The 18,365-nt window shown below is 47.6% G+C and overlaps 1 protein-coding gene and 1 long non-coding RNA gene across 15 annotated transcripts in view; one reads left to right on the top strand and one right to left on the bottom strand.

Annotated features, from left to right (window-relative positions):
- Phactr1 (phosphatase and actin regulator 1) overlaps positions 1 to 18,365 on the top strand; it is a 477,222-nt gene that overhangs the window by 450,738 nt on the left and 8,119 nt on the right. For all 14 annotated transcript variants that reach the window (XM_039095677.2, XM_063276382.1, XM_063276381.1 and 11 more), the window contains one exon: positions 13,559 to 13,614. In XM_039095677.2, coding sequence (XP_038951605.1) covers positions 13,559 to 13,614 — 56 coding nt within the window. The remainder of the gene's footprint in view (positions 1 to 13,558; positions 13,615 to 18,365) is intronic.
- LOC134482703 (uncharacterized) lies at positions 1,658 to 16,661 on the bottom strand. The gene is made up of 2 exons (XR_010059145.1): positions 16,190 to 16,661; positions 1,658 to 10,363 (listed from the first exon to the last, which is right to left on the bottom strand). It is a non-coding gene; the product is annotated as an uncharacterized LOC134482703 (long non-coding RNA).

The raw sequence follows: 18,365 nt of genomic DNA, 5'->3' as shown, positions 1-18,365 counted from the left end.
ACATATATGTCATGTATTTTCTAGAAGAGCAATTGGCCTTTGGGGCAGCAAAGTTACTGCTTCATTAAAAATGAAAGTCTAAAATTGGGGATCCAAGGATCAGAAGAGCAGAGGGTAATCAGACTTTCTGGGCCGCCATTGTAGAAAACAGCAGCAGAACTATGGATTCCCAAACCCTGACAACCGCCGAGGTCTGTGCTGGCCGGCCTGGCCGTGTTGGCTTCTCGGCCTCATATCCAAAGAACCTAAGACAATGGGCCACATGGTTGTGCATCAGTGACAAGGTGACCTCTACAGGAGCGAAGCAGTAGCACGGAGTAGGAAAGGATGCCCTGTCAAGAGGACAGCGGCCACAGGAGAGAGGGAACTCAAGGGCCCCGGGTCACAGCCTGGGTCACAGCCTGTGTTCACTTCTTATCGGGTCTAACCGAAAGAGAAGCTTGTAAGGGGCAAAGTTGGAGGGGATCTCCATTCTGATTGATACCTTAGGTCGTATATTCATTTTCCTACTGCTCGTGTGCTTCCCATAATGCATCTGGCTTTAATCATCTGCATGTTCGGTTATGGATAAGCATAGAACGGTAACTAGGCCTGGCATTGCTGTTTGACCATGGAGGCCACTGTCTCCCCCCTCACGTGGTGTTCTCCTTGTCTCACGGGCAAGCATCTTCGTCAGAAAGGAGATTCTCCACAGTGCTTTCCCGACTCCCAGGGTTTCAACAGGAACAGACGGATCGCTTCCTTCTCAAACTAGAGGTTTGTTTGCAAGAAGACTAATGGCTTAAGTGAGGACAGGCTTACAGATCCTTCCCAACGTACACAGCTCCAGGCAGCTTTTCTCAAACACCGGGGTCTGACAACTAAGAGGAACCTCTTTTGGATTGAGAAGCATGGGCGTTCTGGTTAGTCCTGTGTTCTGTCAGCACCAGGAAAGCAATGGTCTGCTTATCTGTTCCCACATGAAGAAGTAGGCAGGAGTTGGGGGGAGGCGTGTTCATGTGTGAGAGATTAAGAGAGACAGTAAGTTCCAGCCTGGGAAAGACCCACCTTCACCCCCAAAGCCAGGAGGCTAACACATCTGTCACCATTCATTGTCATTGTCTGAATTCCCGTCCATCCAACAGCTCTACCAAAGGAGAACAATCAACAGACACAGCTCCTAAAATAATATTTTGAATAATGTCAACATAAATATTAGGTAAGTGATTAACCCATTGATCCAAATTATGGCTTCCTGGCCCCTTCAGAAACTTCTTAACTCTAAGATGAAAGGCTGAGCTCCTTTTTCTGCCTTACCACTTGGCTCTCTTTCTTGCTTGCTGCTCATGACCTGCCTCCTTACCGTAGAGTTCATGCTGGCTCAGCCTCCATCAGAAGATACAAGCTAGCTCCAAATCCTGTGGTGCTCTCTAAACCGCTCGTCTACCGGTCGAGCTTCCTATGTTTTATGCAAAGAGATTACAGTGCTCTCTACCTGTAGCTGTGTGTGGTTCTCCCGAAAAACCTGTTGAAACGGGGGTTGGGGGGGCCTGATGTAATAGATCTGAGGCCAAGAATTCCCAAGGGTGCCAGTGCTGCCAGCCCCAGGATTACATTTGGGAAGCTTTTTAAAATCTGTCTGTCCCAGCTTGCTTTCTATTTCTGTGGTAAACACAGCGACCAAAAGCAACTCAGGGAAGAAAGGGTTTATTTCATCTTACCATCTTAACAGTCCATCTTGAGGGACGTCAAAGCAGGAACTGAAACAGAAGCCTGGAGGCAGGAGGCGTTTACGCAGAGGCCACGGAGGAATGCTGCCTACTGGCTTATTCCTCATGGCGTTCTCAGCTTTCTTATAATACCCAAGACCACTCGCCCAGAGGTGGCATGCCCCTTCCCCATCCTGGGATAGATCCTTCTATATCAAACGTTAATTTATTCTTTTTTTAAAGGGAAAGTACCTCACAGTCTTTGTTAGCATTTTCTCTAGGCTCCGCCCCATAGTTACCTGGCAATAGCCAGGTGGGCCTGACTCACTGTAAAAGGGGCTGCTGGGCCCCTCCTCTTGCCCTCTTGCCTTCTTTCCCCACTCCCTTTATTAAATTGGTTATTTCTTATTCACATTTCAAATGTTATTCCCTTTCCCAGTTTCCAGACCAATATCCCCCTAACCCCTCCCCTTCCCCTTCTTTATAGGTGTTCCCCTCCCCATCCTCCCCCCATTACCGCCCTCCCCCCCCCAACATTCCCATTCACTGGGAGTTCAGTCTTGGCAGGACCAAGGGCTTCCCCTTCCACTGGTGCTCTTATTAGGCTATTCATTGCTACCTATGAGGTCGGAGCCCAGGTTCAGTCCATGTATAGTCTTTGGGTAGTGGCTTAGTCCCTGGAAGCTCTGGTTGCTTGGCATTGTTGTTCATATGGGGTCTCAAGCCCCTTCAAGCTCTTTCAGTCCTTTCTCTGATTCCTTCAACGGGGGTCCTGTTCTCAGTTCAGTGGTTTGCTGCTGGCATTCGCCTATGTATTTGCCATATTCTGGCTGTGTCTCTCAGGAGAGATCTACATCCTGTTCCTGTCAGCCTGCACTTCTTTGCTTCATCCATCTTTAGTTTGGTGGCTGTATATGTATGAGCCACATGTGGGTCAGACTCTGAATGACCGTTCCTTTAGTCTCTGTTCTAAACTTTGCCTCCCTATTCCCTGCCAAGGGTATTCTTGTTCCCCTTTTAAAGAAGGAGTGAAGCTTCCGCATTTTGGTCATCCTTCTTGAGTTTCATGTGGTCTGTGCATCTTGGGTAATTTGAGCATTTGGGCTCTCTTGCCTTCTTGCTCTAGCTCTGTCTCGTCCCACTGCTCCTCTCCCCTCATTCTCCTCCACTCTCTCTCCTCTCTCCTCATGGCAGGCCTGAGGTCTCGTTCTCTCTCTTTCTCTCTCTCTCTCTCTCTCTCTCTCTCTCTCTCTCTCTCTCACTACTACCCTCTCACCTCCCTTCCCCATGCCCTGAATAAACTCTGTTTTATACTATAGTCATGTAGCTGGTCCCTCAGGGGGAAGGGATACCTCAGCCTGCAGAGGCACCCCCTTACCCCACATCTGACTACACATCCACCAAACATATTCCTTCTTTATTTTTATAAAACACAACAGACTTGCCTGCAGGCAATTGAATGGAGGCCATCTCGTAGTTAAGATTCCCTCTTCCAGATGTCAAGTAGACAAAAATAAATTCCATCCATCACACTGCACGACCGTTGAATTGGGGTGCAGCTTAATGGTAGCATGTGTGCCAGCATGCACAAGACCCTCTGCTCCATCCTTAACATCATATACACACAGAAATATAGACATCTGTGCCTGCCTTCTACCCTTGGCCTTCACCTTGACTGACTGCACTAAGAACAGCTTTGTCAGTCCAGATGTGGCGGTGCATAGTCTTAATTCAAGCACTCAGGAGGCAGAGGTAGCTGAATTTCTGCAAGTTCAAGGCTACCATGATCTACAAAGCAAGTTCCAGGACAACCAGGGCTACATAAAGAGACCCTGCCTCAAAAACAAAACAAAAGCCTTGCTTAAATCAGTGTGTTCTGTGTGTAACCGTATTAACTCACTAAGTTTCTGTTTTAACAACTCAAATGCTCCTTCAGAGAGACGCCCACCTACCTGTTTATGAGCTACTCGGTCCAATGGCCCTAAGAACTCTGGAAGTGTCCACTATGCAGGCTGTCAAAATTTTCTGTTCTGTTTTTTTTTCCATGCGTTGATGCCTAGCTATATAATTATTCCAGAACAAATTTCCATTCAACACCAATGGCGTTTATACAATGTTTCTCCTGGTTACTGTCTCAGAGTGCATTATAGAACTTCAGGCTGAGGTCCCCTCCCCCCGGGTCATGGCTCCCAGAGCAGCCAGCCAAAAATACTCTCTTAACTGTAACCTATTTAATCTCTTTAAGTGAGGGGCCTTTTCCTACTTACCAAAAATATTTCATGCTTTATTGTTGCTAGTTAAAAGCATCTTTCATAGGCCATTCCCAAGACCCTTCACAGCAGGTAGACTCCACCTTGCTATACCAGTGCCTCAGGGAGACACTCCCATGTGGAAGGTAGTCAAGGACGCACGTGACTGGCTTGTGTCCCAGCTGATGGCTATGAGTGGTGGGAGCAGGTGAGGAAGCCTGGTGCCTGTCCATCTTCACAGCAGCCCTCCCTCTCACTGGCAACCAGGCTAATAGGTCTTAGCTTGAGAGAATGGCAGTGTGAGAGAAAACTGAAAATGACAGGATGGGGTGTCAGGGGCAAGGATAGTAAATTACGGTGCTAAGCCAGGGAGGTGGCCCAACATGTAGTAAGTGCATCAGCTGTGTGAGCCTGACACATTGGGCCATCTTCAATGACTCCAGTGACTTCAATCCCTTGGGGGAAGGAGAGAGCAGAGGCCTGAAGGCGGTCCTCTCACCTACCCTCATGTGCACGGCATACCCATGCACTTGTACGCACATATCACACACACACACACACACACACACACACACACACACAGAGTGATAATTAAAGTTAGAGATTCTATTCTACCTTGTCTGCTGAGAGAAGAGGCAAAGAGGAATACTTCTGAGGTAAAAATAAAAACTATCATTTCACCTTCCCAGAGTAACCCTTCTGCACCCTGAAGCCTTCCCTACAAACCCGGAGTTCATGATCAGCCCTGTAACCGAAACCCCCAGAACTTAGATGCTTATGACTTATATCATCTTTAAAAGTCTGCCGAGCCCTACTGTATGCCAGAGACTATACCCAATGCTGTGAACACATAAATGTCTTTTGTGTCACTGAGGAGTTCGTCATGCAGACATACTCCTGTAAACCCTCTGCAGGACAGATAAGGTGCAACAGCACAGCAGAGAAACTACGTCCTACTCAGTGGGTCAGAGACATCTCAGGCTTCCTAAACCTTGGATTTGTGACCAGGTTACCTCACAGTAGACGTGGAAAGGAAAAAGCCGGGGTATTGGGGCCACAGTACACTGAGGTTGCAGGGCATGGCTGGAATGAGTTTGCTTTTAATTATTAAGCAGTATCAGTCCATGGCAGGCTGTTTGCAGAGGAAGGAGACACTGAAGCCTCTCTCCCCTAGCTCCTCCTCTGCCCATTCTCAGCCCCAAACCCGAGGACATCTGATCAAAACTGGCAAGATGCTTGGCTCCATTGCAGAGATGGACAGATTAAGGCCTAGAGAGGAAGAGCAGTTTATCCAGGCTCTGTCCATGATAAGTAGGAAACCCAAGCAGCTCACAGGTGTGCACAGCTCTGCCCTTGAAGGCGAAGGTGCCATCTTGTCTGCAAGAAGAGCAGGAATGCTTCATTGGAAGAGGAAGACTGGAGTCTCCTGGAGACTGGGGGAGGAGAGTAGCTGCACAGCAGCCTCTCTGGTCAGAGGTGTTGCCAAAGGGCCCGGGATGAAGCAGTAAAGTCAGCAGTGAATCACTATGAGCTGATTCAATAGATTGGGACCTTTCAAGGGTTTTCCGTCCTGATGCCTTTTTACCCAAAAAAATTTGTATGCAACCCCAGGTATATTGGTATATGAAATCAGTTCCCAAAGAATTTATTGGTAATCATAAGGAAGTGTATTTCAAAACAATCCTTCAGCATGCATGTAATTTACCACTTATTTAAAGGGAAGCAAATTTGCGTACTAATGAGATGGGCGTGCTTGTCTGTCTGATAGAATAAAATCCAGGGATGTAGTGACTTGATGTTTACATGCTAAGGAGTGGTGATGGGAAGATATTGAAAGCTTTATTCTCTGCAAGGAAGCACGATGTTTCTATAAGGGCAGCTTCACATGTATTATAAAAAAAAAAAAAGACACCGCCCCTCAGAGTGTGCCTTAGGGCCGAATCTAAGCTAAAGTGTTCGGGGCAGAGGCTGTTAGTGTTGAGAGGTGTGGCAAGGTGAACATGTTACATGTGTAGAGTGTGTGTTCAGAGCCAGCGTTGCAAGGCTGATGCAGGATCAACAGGTTGGACAGTGCCAGAGACGCATCAAGGGTGTTCATTACACATTTGACCTATTTTTGCTTGTTTGTTTGTTTGTTTGTTTTTCTTGAGATACAGGGATTTCTCTGTGTAGCCCTGGCTATCCTGGACCAGGCTGGCCTTAAACTCAAGAGACTTACCTGCCTCTGGGATTAAAGATGCACTCCACCACCACCTGGCTACACATTTGATTTCCAATGGATTTCTGATCGATGTGTTTTCAGAAACCTTTTACCCTGACCACATTCTTAAGACCCCTGCACTCAGTTAAGATCTGCAACAGAGCAGGGTTTCTCAGCCATGGGACTGCCATGCTTTGGACCGGGTAACTTTGTGGGTAGGCTTACTGGTTATTGTGGGATAAACGTAATGCTTGTGAGATAAAGATTTACAGCAGTTTGCCCTTCTCCTACTAGATACCAAGGGTCGCTGCCCATCACGGCAACCAGAAATAACTTCTGGGAATGTGGCCTAGGAGACAAAATCACCCCTGATTGAGAACCGGCGCGGCAGAGGGGTAGGGACTGAAACTGGGCCGTTGATGGGTTGTAGTGGCCTCAGATGGGGTGCACCCTTTCAGGAGGCCCCAGGCAGCCAACAGCAGGCAGGTAGTGGGAGCTGGAGGCGGGGAGTGAGGACAACTTCTGTGATGGTTGTCTTGCTCTGTTTCATTTCTGAAGAAGAGTGTATCCGTCCATCTTCCAGAAAGAACTAGAAAAGAGGGAAGGCTCATGATCTGGTCAGGGAGCAGCAGCTGTCTATCCCACAAGCATTAGGTGTCTGTAGTTAGGGACATGGGGCTTCACAAATGCCATGGGGAATAAATGCCAAGTTGCTTATTTTAAAATGAGGGGCTGGAGGGCAAGCAAATGACTCGGTAAGTGGGAGCTGGCAGCTCTTGCCGAGAACCTGGGTTTAGTTCCCAGTGCCCATATGGTGCCTCATTAGCACCTATGAACTCCAGTCCAGAGGTTCTGGTGCCCTCTTCTGGCCTCCATGAGTACCGTACATGGCCCACACACTTCCAGACAAAGCACTCATACTCATAGAAACGTAAGTTAAATGCGTAAATAATACGATAAGGAACTAGAGGAGTGGCTCAGTGGCCCAGCACATACTTAACGTGCACAAGATTTGATCCCTGGCACCGTATGCATGAGTGCATGCACACACCTATCCACACCAGTGTATCTTGAGTTCCAAGAGGAAGCAAAGCATCAAATTGTGACGCACAGGGCTCTTCTAGGTCGAGGCGAGGGCATGGCAGATGCCCCGCTGGAGAAGCTCATCGCCTCTGTCTAGGAGGCCAGGCATGGTAGTGAATCCAGCCCCTGGCACACAGAGATTAGACTCTGGGGGCCAGAGGATAAGGCAGGCAATAGCAGGAAGCCATCGCAAGCATCAAGTGCAGAATGTGAGAGAGCCATTTTAGCCAGAAGGCTAGCGGACATGAGGAACCGCTTTACCTCAGGGATCGTTGTTAATTACACAGACAAGGAGAAAAGGAGAGAAGGTTGTGAGAAAGGGAATTCTGAAAAGAGCCGAGAGGGTGGTTATACGAAAGGATGAAAGTATGGGAAGGGGGGATTTTCGGCCAGTGGCCAGATCATGAAACTCTTACAGAACCTCAACCCAACTAACTCTGTCCTGTGGGTGATGGGGAAGCAGGCGTAGCAATCAAGCGGGGAATGATGTCATCAGATTTGCTTCCTCACGTTACATCTGGGCTAAGGGAGATGGGGACAGTGGCCTGGCAAGAGGAGAGATGCTGGTGGCCTGCCTTCCCACAGTGATCAGAAGAAAGACAAAGGGTGGAGGATCGGTGTTTGACTAGCTATGGTTTGCATCTGGGTGTTCATTCCCGCCAAAACTCAGGCCAAAACTGGATCTCTAAAGCCATATGCTAGAGGCCTTTGCAGATGGCGCCCTTGGCAGTAACTAAGACTAGATAAGGCCGTCAGAGTGAGCCTACCATGACGTAAGTGGCTCCATAGGAGCCTGAGGTTAGCACGTTTCCCTGTCCGGCCACATGATGCTTGCACGTATGCCATGATCCAACAGGAAGACCCTCACCAGAGGCTGCTGATGCAATGCCTCAGGACCGTGGGCTAAGTAAGCATCTGTAGAATTTACCCAGCTTGAGATCCTAGTCCTGACAGCAGGAAGCAAGGTGGCCTTTGCAAGTGAAACTCATTGAAGGGGTCCTGGGTAGGATGCTCCCTGGGAATGGGATAGAAGACTATTTGGAGAGCAGTTTATCCAGAGAAGGTAGAGGTGAATTATTCCCTACGGGTCCTTCAAATGTAGTGAGCTACTGAGTACAGGAAGACAGTTGGGAGAGGGCAGGAACTCTGTGACAGGTAGGTTAGAACTCGGGATCCCCAGCGTACTGACAGAAGTTGAAGCCAGGCGTGTTACATGAGACCAAAGAGTGGGTGGCAGCCTCAGGATGGATGGATCTGTGTCAAATCGCTATTAAGAGAGTAATCTGTGTTTGCCATGCTGACATAGAGACCAGAGAGTGGGTGTTGACCGAGACCAGGAAGAACTCAGCCCCTACAGGACCCGTGGAGGAAGGAGATGCAACTCATGCTTCTCCCCAACCCCTCTGTGCTATCTCCATTTGCTTAGCCTCTCACTGCTTTGACTCAACTCCTTCCCCTAGAGGTTGGTTTGTGTGCTAGAAGTTCCATGCGGCCATGTTGGGTGGCAGTGGGACCTTTAAAAGTTGGAGCCTAGCATAAGGTCGTTAGGCCTCAGGCTTAGGGGACTAAAGTTCTCCTGGGACCTAAATCAGGTCCCACGAGATTAAGTTCTTTCAAAAAGAACACTTTCTGCTCCTTAAATTTCTCTAGCTTCCGGATTCCAGATGTGATCTTGTCCACATACATTCCCACCATTCCTATGGAATCATGTGATCTCTGTGCTTTCAGCCTCCAGAGCTAAGTAAGCTCTTTCTCCTTAATAACATACCCAGCCTCCGGTATTTTATTATAGCATCAGCATTAGGAAATACTGCCACTGCCATCCTAGAAGGGAGGACCTTGCCTCTGTTGTCTCCTGGGCTTCCTCTGTATTTCTTCTTTCCCTCTGACTGAAATGTGATGGCCTCCCTCTAGTGATGGGGTGCAGACACAGCTTCCGTGATCCAGACCTGAGCCTGAGAGTCAGGGCTCTCCCAACAAGAAGCAGCTGTAAATGCTCTTGGAGCCTGAACCCGCAAGGGTTTCTCACCTCTCCAGCGAGAGGCCGTGACTCAGAAAGCTGGTATTCCCTGTCCTTCACTATTTAAAGCCTCTTCCTGTCATCTCTTTCGGCCATTTGGGGTTTTCTTTGGGGAGTGGAAAGGTGGGTTGTCGTTTCCCTGGCGGGTGTCTCTTCCCACCAACTGGAAAAGGTGCATTAAGTTGATTATTTTTCTTCCGGTCCTTCGCTGATAAGACCTTCGGACTGGAGAAAGACAAGGTACAGTTTTCCTTTTTCAAAGAAAACAGGAGGCTCGCTGCTGCTGTCTGATGACATAAAGACATGTAAGCTGGAACCCATGTCAGCTCGTGGTCAAGGTGAATCATTTAGCCGTGGCCCAGGAAGGGAACCTCTGGGTTGTGGAAACAGTTTCTGCAGCTCAGAGTTATTTTCTAAACCAGAGTCACGTGTATGCTGATAGCAAAGTTATTTAAGATCGCTTGAAAGCATCCTAAGCATTTAATTCTGGGTGATTCATGTCACGAGAGACTTTAGCTTTGATCACTTCCCTTGCCACCTACCGTATAAACATTCAGATATAGGCAGGAAATTTCTTTCTTTTATTTAATGTGAGTCTAAATCAGATACACTTAGTTAAATCTACCAGCAAAGTTAAGGTTAAAGAAAATACAGGGTATTCAGGAAGAGTCTTGGAGCTCTCACCCTGGGGTTTAATAATCCCTTTCAACCACAATTTGACTCTGCATGGCTCCTGTTAACCAAAATCAGCCCTAAACCTTACAGTCAAATGAAGCGTTCTGAGAAGGAAAGATCATATTCACTTAACATGTGTTATAGTACATTGTTACAATTGCTCTATTAGCAATCACTGTTAGTTTCTTAGAGTAGCTAATAAATGCATTAAGCTGTATAATAGACAGACATGCACAGGAAAACACAGTATACTCCATGTCCAGACCTTTCCCAGCTTCTGCTATCCACTGGGAGCTTTGGCTATATCTCCTGTGGATATGGAGGGATGGATATATTGGTTACCTGTCTCAGTGCTCTTATTTGGGCTCAGTTTGAGGTACAGTCTGTCTGTCATGTCAGGAAATTAATCCATGGTAATAAGAGTCTGGGGGAGCTGGTTACATTGCATCTGCATCAGGAAGTAGAGAGAAACTTTTAGCTCAGTTCACTTTCCTCCATTTTTATTCAGTCCAAGACCCCAGCCCAAGGAGTAGTACCACCCACAGCTAAGGTGGATCTTCCTACTTCAATTAACCTAATTAGCTAATCCCTCACAGGCATACCCAGAGGCTAATCTAATCTAGATAACCCTTCACCAGCAAGTCTCCTAGGTGATTCTAGTTCCTGGTAAATAGACAGTCAGTATTCACCATCTCAGCTCTATACACAATGTGCACTTCTAAGAAACTGTCTTGACAAGAGTGAGTTCTGCAAGGGAGGCTGTGTTGTTGTTGGAACCAGGAAATAGAGCCAGAGAACTGAGGGAAAAAGTGCTGTTCCCATTCCTACCCCATCATGTTGCTCAATGTGTGCCCCATATCTCAGAGGTATTGGAATAATTCTATCAGAAGCCAGAGTGATTCTCTTCAGGGGCCTCCACCCCATGAAGCTGGTTCTTGAATATATAGGAAAGAATTTCGAGATGACCCAAAGTACAGGGAAGTCAGCGTGTTTATTAAGTAGAAAATTAGATGTTAGATTTAAATGCACGTGTGTATGTGTGTGTGTGTGTGTGTGTGTGTGTGTGTGTATCTATGTGTCTTTGTGAGACTGGGTGTGTCTGTGTGTTTGGGTGTGTCTATGTGTGTGTTCATGAGTCTGGGTTTATGTGTGTGTATGTCTGTGTGTGTGTGTGTGTGTGTGTGTGTGTGTGTGTGTGTGAGAGAGAGAGAGAGAGAGAGAGAGAGAGAGAGCGAGCGCGCAGAGGAGAGAAATGCAATGAGTGAAAAGAGAAAAAGAAGAGGTGTTTGATCCTGCGGGTTTTCAAAAAGGCTATCATTTACAGCCAGTTAAAAAATGAAACGTAAGTTTAAAAATTAAGCATAAAAATATGAACCGGGTTACATATTTCTCTCTAAGAACTTCCCGTCTGTAACTGAAACTGTAAGGTGCTTTTATGAGGTGCCTTGTTCAGGTTTAGGGGTGAGAGACAAATGCTGACAGACTTTACTAACACAAAAGACGCAAGCATTCTGGCACCAAGCAGCCAAAGTTCATCTACTGTTTTTACCTGTCTTGTTTGAGGTAAGTCTTGAAAAGTTAAACATTGTTTCTATAAGCAGTTCTTTTGTAACATTTTATTTATTTACTGCATGTATTTGATTAGTGTTCTAGAATGGCTTAGAGAACTCAGAAACACCATACTTATACTGACCAGTTGATAATGAGGAAAAAAAATGGGATCTGGGTGCACAGCTAACTGGAGAGATTGGTCAGGAAGGGCTTAGACGCTTCCTCCAGGAGTTCAGCACCCTGGAAGCTCATCAGATCTCATTGTTCAAGTTTCTGTGAGCCTTGACCCTCCAACCACATGGGACTTTCAGGGGCCGGTCCCCTCCAGAGGCTATCTAGGAGACCCACAGGAGCTCATCTCATTAGCATCTCATTAGCATAAAGGCTGATGTCTGAAGAGACTCTTGTGGAATACTGGAAGTCCCTGAGGATTCAGGTACTCCTAGGGTAGGAAAGAGGATCAAAGACCATATCTCTTTGAGAGTATGTTACAGAAATGTTTTACAAAGCAAAAGGAATGATAAATGTGAAAATATTCTTACACACTTTACAACACCTTGGAATACAGTTTCCAACGGTTTCAAGGTGCCATGAGCTTTGCAATAACAAGACTCGAATTTGAGATGGTTATACTTTGAGGCTCCATGGACTTGATAGTTTCACTTTTCAAGCTGGAGAACAATAACATGTTTACCTGGGCACAGCAAAACACTACGGTGAAAACATGGGTGCTGAATTATGAGCATTCGAGGGAATCAAGACAGGGGAAAGATCAAAGGCAAAAGTGAGCGTTGGTTGATGTGCTTTAAACAGATAAGCTTTAGCTAATATGAGAATAGATAGCAAGCTTGTCTGGTCTGATACTGAACACAGTTGGGCAAACAGCTCTCTCTGCTACCTTTGTATGCAGTTGTGATTTTTGCTGTCTCCATAGAAGCCAGGCTTGATTTAATTGACCAAGGCTTGTCGCTACTGCCTGGCCAAAGCAACTCCATCTTGAGCCTTATGACGTTCTCACATCCCAGATCTCTCTCTCTAGACTTCGTGCTGTAAACATCTTGCCCACTACAGACCTCAGTTTCGGAAGTTTGGAAAGGGAGTCCAGCTATTTGGTTAAGAACGTGTGCCTTCCCACCCTTTGTGTCCCAGTAGAGGCCTCTGGGGAGCCTAGAATTCCTTCCACTACAGTCATCCCACACACACCTTATCAGTACCTAGTGGGCGAAACCCAGGTGCTGAATAACTGCAGGCTTGTCAGGGACTGTCAGAGGGTTGAAAATTACAAATGTCCCTTTTCCCACCGATATCCACTCTGTGTGGCATCCACCCACCTGCGACTTTATGTAAGTGTCCAAGCACTTGGTTCTCTTCTCTTCTCTTCTCCAAGCACTCTCATTCTCTTGTAACTTCTGGCACTACTTGTCACCTGTATCTGTCCCTGCTTCTCCACATGGCACCACCAGAATTTCCTGCCTCTGCTATGATGCTGCACTCTCTATGACTTAATTATGCGCCCGGTAATAAGGGTCATTTCTGTGCCTCTTCATCTGGCATTCCATGTCTAATAAGGCTCTGGTGGAGATGGGTGGAGACAGGAAGAAGAGTAGCCATTGTTCTCTGCAGACAGACACCCTCTCTTGCATGTCCTCCAGGCCTGTAGCCTCTGTGCTCTGGGTGTGTGCACAAAGGTAGCAAGAAGCAAGCGATATCCTGGAGGCAGAGAGGGAAAGGCAAAAGGCCTCACAGCCCTGCAGTCAATAGGCTACAAGGAAAGAAAGGGACTTCTGTTAAGAGGAAAGGCCTGGGCTAAGTTTCGGTCTCCTGGCCTGGGGGCACTGGAGGAACAGGGCTGGGGAGGGGCCTGCAGAGGGAGGGAGGGCAGCTTTGCGTGACCTGACGCAGGGTGCCCTTCCTGGGCCTTGAAATTGAGGAACCGAGGAGGCACCGGCTGGGAGTCAGTGTCTCAGAACACAGAATGGACAGTGGGCTCCAGCTGCTGACCCTGCCTGATGTATCTGCTAGGGCTGTGGAGATCACCGGCCCCGGAAGGATATGACATGGTCCAAAAACTTTTCTTGGATTTTTTTCGTAGGCGGCTAAGCCAAAGACCCACTGCAGAGGAACTGGAGCAGAGGAACATTCTGAAACGTAAGTTGGTTAAGCCCAGGGTGACCAGACCCTCAGGGCAGCCTTCCTGGGTGTGTAGTGGCTCATCGGGTCTCTCCCAGGGTCCATGGAAGCTCAGAAAACCTCTCCTGCGGGAGGTCTCATAGACACCAAGGATGAACCCTCTTCATAGCTGAGGACGACCTATGCCACTGGCTTCCCTGTTGTGGGTTAGGAACGTCCCCCAGCTGAAGCCAGAGCCCACCCTGAGCTAAGAGAAAAGCTAATAATCCAACAGAGGCATTTACTAGAAAAGGGTGATTCATAAAGAGAACCAGATTCACCTTCAGACCCAGACCGGCCTTTTAAACGTGACTTGGCTTTAATGACAAGTGTAAGGGAACTTTAAAAATAAGAACTAGGAAAGCCAGGGGCTGTTGGGGGAACCCCTCAGTCCCCTGAGCACCAGCTTCACAGAGGGAGAAAGCCTTGCTGAGCGAGCTTTGCTCTTGTCCTCCTAAGACTGGCCTGGCCGGCGGCATGCTTACACGATGCTCTCATTCAGAGAAAGCAGGCTGTGAGGAAGCCGTAGACGGGAAAGCGGGCCCCTTGTTCAGCTCAGGACACCGAGTAAGTTTGTACAGAGAATCTACTTGGTACTAAAACTATTTTAAAATGCAAAATAATGAAAGAAACCAGCCTTCCATGGACCCCCCCCCCAACGTGCCTCAGTTTAGTCATTTTTAGTTTTCATCAATCAAAGCCACGCCCACCAGACCCTTCCTGTCGTCCTTAGCCATAGTTTTCTTGTCACAACCAACAAATGATATGTTTATTCTAATTTCCCAGCCCCCCCTGAAAGCCATTCTAATTCCTATCCAGAGGAAGGCTGGACATCAGAAAGTAACTTACAAACGTTTGTGCGTGTGCACTTACACGAAATCACCTGAGCCGTTGCTCTAGGTGACTGGAAAAAAAGCCACTTAAGTGATGTTGTTTCTGATTGCACTTTCTACCCCTTCACCCGATGGTCTCGTGACCTGGCCAGCTGTCAGTGATTTGCTGAGGGAGGACGTTTGCATTTTTGCCTGGGCAGACTGTGATGGGCTCTGCAGCCCCTGTTAGGTACCCACCTGCTTGTCTGCCTTATCCTTTCTCCAAGGCACCTGTTAACAGTTTTCCAGGGTTTGGAGCAATCCTTACAGAACAGTGAGGTGTCCAGGGCTCTGTGTGTCGAGTTCTTTCTCTTGCATTTATTTAATTCATTGGTTGGGAGAGCATATGCCCATAGCACTCATTGCGGGGGGGGGGGGGGCGGGGGGGGCGGGGTCAGAGGACAATTTACAGGAGTCATTCTCTCCCTCTGCCGAGTGAATCCATGGGATCAAACTTGGGTTGTCAGGTTTAGTGGCAAGAACCTTTACGCACTGAGTCATCTCACCAGCCCTAGTTTATTTTTAAACCTGTGAGCGCCCTTCAAAATGTCTAAGTTTGCCCAAGTGTGGTGCCACAGACCGGTAATCCCAGCGCTGGAAGACTGTGTGGAAAGTTGGTAGAGTGTGAGGTGTTCTAGTCAGCCTAGGTTATAATATAGCAAGACCCTGTCTCAAAGCAAAAGTTTCTAAATGTACTTTTTCTGTACGATTCAATAGCCTACAACTTTGTCAGAGATTCCTGCAGTTGGGGAAGTCCTGGGTCTTTGAGGTGTTTCCTTTTTGCCCTGTGCAGACACCTGCTCCATTATAAAGTTTCTATTGTTGATGAGAAAAGTAGGAAAGAGAAATCTGATTCCTCAAATCAGAAATCAGATAATCCTGTTTCCTCCATACCTTCCTCTGTGCTGAGTGAGTGCTTCCTCCACCCCTCCCAGCTGTCCTGAGTGCCTAACCTCCACAGCACACCGGCTGGCCCTGGCTTGTGTCACTGTAAATAGTTTCCCTGGGAAGCAGTGAGGCTTAGGGAAAGAGGGTTCCCCACCCCCACGCCCCCTCCCATCCCCCTCCCACATCTGGTCTGCCCAGATGCTAAGGAATCAAACCCAGCCCAGCACTGTTTGCTTGTTGGTTTGATGGCTTTTGTTTTATTGTTGATTCCTTGAATCTAACCAGCCCTGGGAGACCTAACAGGGGAATTTGTGTGACTGTTACTGAGTTTTAACAAATTTCTCCGCCTTCCCCATGTCAAATAGCTACAAATTCAGGCACCGCTTAACCAAATTAAAACAGACTGACCATCTCTCAGTTTCAAAACCTTTCGGAGAGGCACCTGTTCTCCCTGCATGCTGGTCCTTTATTTTTCAAGATTTGTTTTCTGGGTTTATTGTTTAATCTACTTGAGTGGAGGGTTTATCGGTCTTCTTCTTCTTTGGGGGAGAGCTGGTTTGCTTTTGTTGTCTTGGTTTTAGTTTTGGTTTTCTGTTGGTCACCTGTAGCCCCAGGCTTGGCCTTAAACTTGGTAAATATCCAAAGATGCCTTTGAACCCACATTTCCTGCTTCTACCCTCAACATGCTGGGATTGCATATGTCACCACACCCCGCACCTATTTAATTCTTACATAAGAAATGTCAAGAGGTATTTGCAAATACCCCCCCCCCAATAATCAGTTCTAGAACTTACCTTCTGGGCTTTGAACTGGAAGAGGAGCTGGAAGAGGCCCGGCTTGGTCTGCAGTCCCACCCTGCCCAGCCTCATAAGCAAGCCCTCTCTTTGTTAAGTAGCCACTAGGGCCCCATGTGTGTCTGAGCACATAATGAATTCTGGGAGTGGGCACCATGACGATGACATCACTGGACTTTCCTGGCCTCTCTTCTCAGTTGCCTAGTGGGATTACCTTGGTATCCTCTACCTGAGAATTCATGACACTGGGTTTGTAAACCACTTTGAGCTAATGATATGGACACCATAGGTGATAGTTTATGACCCGCCCTTCTGAGAATCTACTTAAGAGATGAAGGCTCCCACTCTGGGTCATCTCCAACACAAAACACCCACCCCCATGGCTCGGAAGGGGCCTGTAGGTGAGGAGTGAGGTCAGACCCAGTAATGAGAAGGAGGACCAGCCTGAAACAACTTGTGACAACAGGAAAAACCAAAGGTCTGAGCTATTTGACTGGTGAGCCGTATCATGGGTGACTGGTGGCTGGTGGCTTCTCTCTCTGGAGCTTTCATGACTTCATTTGGAAACCCAGAATGGTAGCTTACATGGTCTCGAAGTTTCAACATGACACCCAAGCTTCCTCTAGGATGGACTGCAAGGCCACCTTTCTTCTATCCTTCCTTCCCACCCCACTCCACTCCAACCCCATATAAGTGTAGCTGACTGCCTGGAGTCTGCCTCCAAATTAAGTCCCCGATGGATTGATTCATGCTAAGATGTTAATGGCTGGCTTGTTTCCCAGATTTTAACACAGAGTAATTTACTTTTTTTTTTTTAAATGTCAGCCTTTGGGTTTCCCATCTTCTGAGTATTGCTCTCTGCTTCCCAACTTACCTGTGACAGGTTATTTCATACTGAGATAGTAATGGGTGTTATAGGTTTTTAGCAGAGAGGTGGGTGTGTGTGTGTGTGTGTGTGTGTGTGTGTGTGTGTGTGTGTGTGTGGAGTAAGGAAACACTGGGAAGAAAACAGGGCAGTTAAATCCAGAGGAAGGGACATTTGTGGTAGGTACTAGCACTGTGGAAGCTCTGGTAGCCCATTCCACAGGAAGAGTGGGTACTTCCCGTGCTGCCCGTACAAGGTCCTGATTCCCACAGGCAAGTGGGGACACAAAACTGTACCCTGGGGGTGTCACTCATGGCTCTTAGTCCTGTTCTGAATTGCCACCATTTGTCGCCAGAAGAAGCCACGGCCACCTTGGTTACAACTCACTAGAACTGTCTGTTGCTGACTTCCTGGGGTGGCAAGAGGGGGAGGTGGGACTTTAATCATACCCTCCCCATCTCGGTTTCTGTGCACTGAGATGTTCTTCCTTGAAAGACCCACGCCGTGCTGAGACCTCTAGAAGCCACAGCAGGATTTTTAACAAAACAGTGGAGTTGCAGAAACAATATCTGACAGCCATGATTACAAAATGGGAACGCAGGTATCCCAGGCAAGCTTAAGGGACACTGTGCCCAAACCAACCCATAGTTTACTTTTGCTGATGCTCTCCTAATGTCCCATGGGTGAGGATCTCACACCTTCTGTGACACTAGTTGGCAATCGTGGTATTTTTCAAATCAGAGGGTACCAGGTTGATGACTCTGCCTCCACAGAGACCAAGGAACCCTTCCAAGGTAGTCTGCTTATCGTCCCTCAGCTCAGACAGAGAAAAGGCCCAAGGTCCCTGCCCTTCTTCCTGCTCCCTTCCCTGGACCCTTACTATAGTTCTTTAAACTCTGACAGGCCAGTTGCCAATATATTGATCTGGGAACATTTGGTCTCTGAAGTGTGCAAGTCCAAATGCAGGCAAGTACGGTCCACACTCCGGCCTCACACATGTTCTGTGGACTTCTCAGAAGATTTAAAGAATTAACGGAATCAGGGCTTGTGATAGGGGAGAGTTCTGAAGTCAGTACAAGCAGCCTTTCGGGTTGCGGTTGCCTCTGTCGGGTGTCATTCCTACAGCAAACAGGTCGAGTTATGTCTTCTCTCCTGCCCTATAAGGCTCCAGACTCTAGGGCCACACACAACAAGCCCTTTCAGCCTCTTAGAAGCTCTAAAGGGCAGGCACAAGGTCTACACCTTTTTCAAAGATGGCGTCCTTGATCTTCCCCAAATGTCTGTCACTGCCAACAGTGCTCCCACACTTCT

Source organism: Rattus norvegicus, chromosome 17 (genome assembly GCF_036323735.1).
Source record: "Rattus norvegicus strain BN/NHsdMcwi chromosome 17, GRCr8, whole genome shotgun sequence".
Lineage (NCBI taxonomy): Eukaryota > Metazoa > Chordata > Mammalia > Rodentia > Muridae > Rattus > Rattus norvegicus.
The sequence above is the reverse complement of the archived record's forward strand: the minus strand, read 5'-3'. Positions and strand labels throughout refer to the sequence as shown.